A 7,136-nucleotide genomic window follows, 5' to 3' on the forward strand; every position below is an offset into this window, starting at 1 on the left:
TTCCCTACATCAGAGTATCACTGGAGTCATATGGCCACAATCCATGATTAGTACTAAAGTCCAGCTGAGAAGATCAGTGTGCAGAGAACAAGCACCCCAGACTTCATAGAGACTCAACTCTTCAAAAATGAAATCCTTCTGACTTCTATTAGTAATATTTTTATTTTAGGGATGTATTTTGATATAATTTCTCTTTCAACAACTCCTTTCCATGCTTGTCTTGGAAATTTTTTTTTTTTTGCCTGTACAGACAACATTCTGAAAGAGTACTTTCAGCCAGTCTTTTCACTTTGCTTTAGGATGGAGCATCATTAGGTGAGATTATTCTGCTCTTTGCAAGTGGGAGATGATCATCCCACTTCATGCCAAGCTCCAGTACAGAGGTGAATGCACTACTTGTTGAACAAACAGTAATCAATAACTGAAATGTTTCGTCTGCCTGTTTAATAATTGAAGCTAACGGTATACTTTCCTTAAAAAGCCTCTTCATTAAATGGGATGTAACTTACTCCCCTACCCCTCTCTCCCCTGTGCTCTCTCCTGTTCTGCAGGCATTTGCAATTAATGATGCTCCTTCTTTTTCTGCCATGTTTTTTTCTGTAGCATCATAAATGCAGAATGTCTCAGTTAAAGCTGCTGCTTTGACATTTGTCAAACAGAAATTGCAATCTAACGTCTCCTCAAGGACATGTTATCCCTCTTTACTCTTCAGTGCTCTCTGCTGCTTGATTCCCGCCCTTCTTTTTCTGCCCAGTTTACAGTGCATTACAAAATCCTCATGGTATCTTACTACAAGCTTGTACTACTCTCAGTAATGCAGAGTTCCAGGCTTTTAGAACAAGCTCTAAGCACAGCTGGAATACTACCAGCAGATTATAAGAATAAAGAGGCATTGCCTTGACAAACAATTGTGATGGATATGAGAATTATCACATACCTTGAGGCTGTACTGCTTGGAAATTACTACAATACTGTGGGCCAAGCTTATTAATCACCTCTATGGTTTTCACAGAGATGGCTTCTTCAAACAAGTATGTAGGGCCAAGGCGCCAGGTCAAGGAGGACTTCTGTTTCCAAATTCGAGGAGTAGCTATGTACCCATAGACATCAATAAATGAAGAGGGTTCCATGGAAATACAGCTACCTGGTAAGTGCTGGAGATACTGCATCTGCAACAGAAGAAGAATACACTGAGGGGACCCAATACGCTCGGCATGCCTTAAGGTCTTTTACCTTGAAGGTACTGCTTGATGCCTCTTTCCTCAATGTAGCCTGCCAGCTGTGCAACACAATTATCAACTACTGTTTAGAAATCGGACTTTCAGAAGTATCACAAGCACAACCATTTTTGAAAGTTCAAGCCTACCTTTTGTTCAAAAAAACCAGTCAAAATAATTTCAAGTGTTGACAAAGAAAAAACCTGTCTTGACCCCAAACTTGTTTTTCCTGTTCTAAACTCCATAACTGAGATTGTGACTTTCAACAAAGTACAGATCACACCTTGTATTAGGCACCTAGAGAGTACAGTTTTTGTGAAGTGGAGAGCGTACAAGTGCATCAGCTAGCTTCAATGAGAGCAACATAGTTTAGGAAATGGGACTGTTTATTTTTTGTATAAAAATAAGGATTCAGCCTCCTAAATTGAGTTTATTATTTTATTTAAATGTGGACAGCTCTAATAGGAAATAGTTATATTTTGGGGGTTTTTTAGGTTTGTTTTTTTTTTGCCTTTAACAATTTGCTGTTATGAGAGACTTATTATTTACTGATCTCTCATTAATCAGATGTAGAGGACAGGGCTGGTCAACATTAGGAGGCTGGTATTGATACTCGAGTGAACAAATATTAGGCTTGATGCAACGAAGTAATGTCCCCCCTACCCCTCAGCTCCAGCACCTAAAAATAGCTTTTGGTATCGTTAGCAACCTTTGTGCAATTCTAATTTCTTACACAGTCTTCCCTTCACCTCACACATCAAGATGAAGGCTTGAATAATGTCAGAGGCTTCAGCACTGGGAGAATCTTCTATTTACTAAAGGGTTTTTTTATTTATTATGAGCTGGTTCACTGTATGTTAAACACATTTGCTGTGAATTCTTTAATCAATTGGGATGCTTAGGCCTAATTTTATTGATGACTTTCAGTTTCATTTGAAGGAAGGCAAATTAAATTAAATTTTCATTCTTTAAATGGATATAGGTCCCAAAAGGCATTTAGAAGACAGATCATTTTTCTCAAGTATGGGAAAGAGAATATTTTGAATTAAACAGGTTGTTTTTACAAGGGAAGTGTAAAACACACAAGTGAGCCTTGCATGTGTTGAGATTGATTTGAGATATGTGAACAAGAAGAAAGAGACCAAAGTTACAAGTTTCAATTAATAAAAGGATTCTATTCAAAAACAACCTCAAAAAAAACCCAAACCAACACACCAAGTAGAGCTGCAATAGAAACAGGCTGCATATTCAATATTGCCAGCCTGAAGCATTCAAAATCCAAAAATAAATCTCAGAAATAATTTGAGATTAGCTTCAAAACCAGGAGCATGGTGATGATGGTAATGATAATATAAACCAGGGACTCTTCTCATTTATCCTGTAGATTACGAACCCTTTGAATACATTTGGATTGCTTTCTCATGGTATCTAACGCAACCTGAAAAAGTAACCGAGAACTGACTCCTATGCAACAAGAGCACAAGCAATGGCACACTAGGGGAAATAGTAGCTACACCAATATTTGCAACGAACTCATGAGTTGACATCAAATTTACAAATTTCTCAGAACTGAAATATTTCTTTCAGTTATTAACTCAGACAAGTAGTGCTATTTTAATTCAAGCCATCTCACACTCTGAAAAAGAACATCTATCTGTTCCCTAATGCTTAAATTGCCAGTGGGGAAAAAGTCCACTAACTCATCAGCTGATTGTTCAATGTTATTTCTCTGCAACCTTTCTGCTTTTTCAGGCCTTTCTTCAAAAATGGAGGCTCCCTATAAAACTCATCACTTTTACAGGTTTTAGGCTAAATCCAAATCACCTTTGGTTTAGGCTTCTCTGGTCATACCTTCATGTCATGTACTTTTTAGAGCTAACAACTTCTGAAAATCATGGGTGTAAACTGCAAGATCCTCTAAATCACTAGCCAATTTCGAAAATTTTAGTCTAAGGGTACGACTGATTTTCATCAACATAACCCCAAGCTACCTGCAAACTATGTAACCCCAAGTCTCAGATGAGTATCACATTTCAAATTGCCCTGGTTGTCTGCTTGCTGAGGAGGGAGGGTGGAGCATTAGTATAAGCTAAAAACAGCTGATACTTCTGAGGAGCATCACAAGTACACCCTGGTTCATATAGATTTCTGACTCCACTCACACACGGTGCAGAGTGGCACATGTTATACACACAAATCACCATGCTTTGAGTCTCTCAGGTTAATACTGAAAAGTCGTGGTATGTACCCAGGGAGATGAAAATGAAAAGCAATGAAAGGCAAGTATCAGGCACAAGATCTGTGCAGCGAGCCTTCACCTTTGCAGAGCCAAGCATCTGACCATTTATATAAGCTGAAACGGTGCAGCTCTTCTTTGCTTCCTTAGCAACTGTCACGGTGAGATGATGCCACTGGCCAGTGACCAGCAGCTTGCCACAGCCAAACTGGACTTGCCCTGGAAATGGGAAGGAATTTGGGACCTCTCCCTCAGGTTCCATAATATCTGTAACAGCAAAAACAAGCAGCAGTCAACAGAAAGTCTCTCTCAACTTCCCCGCCCCCCCTCCCCCTCCACCTATGCAAACACAAAGGGGAGGCGGGGTGGGGGTGGGGGGGAGTGGTGAGAAAACATTCTAAAAATGAGGAGAGGGAATGAGCTGTTTGCTTAGGAAGCTAGATCACTCACAAACTCATCATTTCTACCCTCCAAAACTGCCTACTGCCACACGGAACAGGCAGGGATCAGCTGATTCAAGTCCAGTCCCCACAACCATAAAACTGACATTCCGAAGTTTTCCTTAGAATATCTGTAAGTTTTATCGTATACTTCAGGCCAGAAAATTATTCTCAATGCCTACAGCAAACTTAGAAATGAAATATGACCAAGACTTACAATTACAACAGGCTGCCAAAAGAAAACTGAAGAGATAAAAAGTCCTGGGTACTTATAAGAAGAGGAAATTTGTTAATGAAAAATTCTGCATAACGAGACGACACAGCACCACAGCTTGACTGAGAAAACCCTCACCAAGTGGCTGGAATTCCACTTCTTCTGTTGAAATGACCAAAGAACCGTCCTGTGGGAAGAAGCTTACTGAAAAGCAAACAAATTCTTGCTCTGATCTTGACATGTGCCTCACGACTGTGAGGAAACGGAGTGGATGACTGTTGTACACCAAACCAAATTTGCTAACCAGAAACCAGCAGGAGAGTGTCAGGCCACTTGAGGGAGGGAATATTCTGGTGCCTGTAGACAGGAAACAAAAAGGCAGTAGGGAAGTTGGTTTCCCTTGCACGCTGCAAACTGCTTTCTGTCTTATTTGTATCCCAAACCATGTAAGAACCAACATTAGAATATGAGGTTTAGTTTCTGTTCGGTTCCATCAAAGTTCACTACCTACCTTCACTATCATAGATACTGCATATATGACTGTGTGTACGAGTATAAATGACCTAAGATTGTCTGAAGATAAATGACTATTAGATCTCCATGTCATGGAGCTCATCAGCTGAGAAGCACTTAGCCAGAAATAAGTTTTCTCAAAGTTCACAAAATTCAGGAAGCAAAAGGTACAGCCATTTCCCAGTTGACTCAACAGAGGATTTTGATCTACAGGAGAATCCCATTGGATGTTAAGTGACAGTTTCTACACATTCCATGGGAGATTACCCTAAAATCGCATGGCTCTTACTTGTTCACACTGTTTTCCTAGCAGCCTGCTATAAAATATTGTATGTTAATATTAATGCTAACATATCACATTAACATTAAGCTGCATCTGATACTGCATTTTGGTGAGCAGCCTGAGTTATATAGCTCAGAGTGGACTTGGACACAGAGATGAAAGTGTGTTGAAATACACAGCTTATTTGCTGCCATTTCTTACAAATGCCAAATGCTTTCAGTAGAGCTGAAAAGTCAGTACTTTTAGGAAGCTGTAGGTGAGTCAAAGTGCTTACCCATGCCAATTCCACCTGAGACAGATTGCTCTACATTGGGTCCCATGACAGTGGCCAAGGTAGGAAGGTATAAATACCTACAAAAGCAAGCAAGTACCCATTCATCAGAAATGTAAAATCATCCCTGAAGGCCACCAGTGACTTTATACTACAGAATCATGGTAGCAAGGAAGAGCCTAGGCTATTAGCAATAAGACAACAACAAAATAGCTTGGCATTATTGCTGCAGGGAAGGCAGTGATAGGGCACAACTAAGATGGAGAGAAAAGTAATTAGTTGCTGTATCCGAAATAAAGGCCTGGAGACTGCAGAGCATCTAAAGAGAAAAACAACAGCAATAATACCCATATCCTTCCATGGACATGTCAAACTCCACAAATGATGGAGCCAAAGCAGTGCTGCGGAGCTGGAAGTTTCGAGGTGATGTCATGGAGATGAGACTCATTGCAGTCTGGAGTGCCAATGAAGATCCCTTAGACACCCAAGAAGAGCTGCTGACAGGCACAGCTGTCTGAGGATCGGTTTTGTTGTCCACCATGTCCTCTTTTGAACCTACAAGATCAAAATAGTGCCTAATGAGTGTCTACAATACATTTTTCAATCACAGGCTTTGGCCATATTCGATTCATCACTGCTAAGAATATCACTGCACGCTCTTCAAATAACACATCCTCAGCACCCCACAGAAATGCTCAGCAATATACAAAAAATATTGCACTGGAGGAATTTCAAAATGGGAGGGTATCACGAGAGGCGAGCAGAAGTGATAACTATATTTTCTACCCACGCATCTTCAGGTAGCTCTAAATTTCACCTCTAATAAAAGTTCCTGACCCATTGGTTAATTTTTCTTATACACAGACTATTCAATTCTGCCATAACAGAATAGTTACAACCAAAACGTGGGAGAGGATCTGAAGAATGACTGCAAAGAACATTAGACCCAAATTTGTACCATGCTGTATCAGGAGTCTTATAGGCATGAGAACAGTTTAAGCACCGAATACTACTACTGCATCATTTCACCTGCAAAATACCTTAGACAGCAGAAAGAACTTGGATGGAAAATGGCCTGTATCAGCAAGGCAGACTACTAGGATATCCTAGGGATTACAAAAAGCAGTGCTCTTTATTCTCATCTTTATTTCTAGCTATAAATGAGTTGGAAAACATACTGCAAACCTGTGAGACATTCCCCTTGGTTTCTGGAATATGATTAGTATTTTGATGCATTGCTGCCATGTCTGATCCAGCAAAGCATGGTTCTATATCAGCATCTGGCTTGAGCACACATGTTATAACTTGATCTTTGCTGGTTGTTAGATCAGCTCTCAGTTTTGATCAAGTACCACCCAACCTGGGCAATAACCAGTCTAAAACATCCAGGCATACTCCACCTTCACTGTGACTGTGTTGGAGCAACCTACTCCAATGGAAATTTCCTGACATTACAGAGACCTCTATAACTGAGCCACTGTGTCAGCAACATGCTGTTTTTTGTATGCTTACCTTCATTCTGGCTTGCATTAGCTGAATCACTCCCCTGACGAGAAAGGACCCCAGTCTTGTTTGTGCCAGGCCTGGAACGTAATGGTGGAGAACCTCCCAACCAAAGAAATTGCCTAACATGAAAAAAAAAAAAAAGAAAAAAAGAAAGAAAAGAAAGAAAGCAACCAAAAAAAGGGAAACAATCAAGCTGGAGTCATAGCAACCACACAAAAAGAGCTCAGCCCTCTGGAAACTAACTTTCTCACCGGATACCGAATTTTAAAGACATCCCAAATAAAACAAAAGGAATTTTTTCATCACAGGTATTTGTTTCACTTTTACACTTCCTCTTTCAAGGTTTTCCTATTGAAAAAATAAAAAATTTATTTTCTTCAGCAATACCTCTGAATACTACTAATTTTCAGGAAAAAATCTGGGGTTTGGGGGGGGGGGGCGTCTTGTTGTTTTTCA

General features: G+C 40.0%; 1 protein-coding gene across 1 annotated transcript in view; it reads right to left on the minus strand.

Annotated features, from left to right (window-relative positions):
- WDFY4 (WDFY family member 4) overlaps positions 1-7,136 on the minus strand; it is a gene marked incomplete at its 3' end in the record, with an annotated part of 48,055 nt that overhangs the window by 18,549 nt on the left and 22,370 nt on the right. The window contains exons 11-16 of the mRNA XM_010131051.1: positions 6,687-6,799; positions 5,522-5,729; positions 5,178-5,254; positions 4,246-4,464; positions 3,536-3,720; positions 934-1,169 (exon numbers count right to left, since the gene is read on the minus strand). Coding sequence (XP_010129353.1) covers positions 934-1,169; positions 3,536-3,720; positions 4,246-4,464; positions 5,178-5,254; positions 5,522-5,729; positions 6,687-6,799 — 1,038 coding nt within the window. The remainder of the gene's footprint in view (positions 1-933; positions 1,170-3,535; positions 3,721-4,245; positions 4,465-5,177; positions 5,255-5,521; positions 5,730-6,686; positions 6,800-7,136) is intronic.

This window comes from Buceros rhinoceros, unplaced genomic scaffold (assembly GCF_000710305.1).
Source record: "Buceros rhinoceros silvestris isolate BGI_N320 unplaced genomic scaffold, ASM71030v1 scaffold9782, whole genome shotgun sequence".
NCBI lineage: Eukaryota > Metazoa > Chordata > Aves > Bucerotiformes > Bucerotidae > Buceros > Buceros rhinoceros.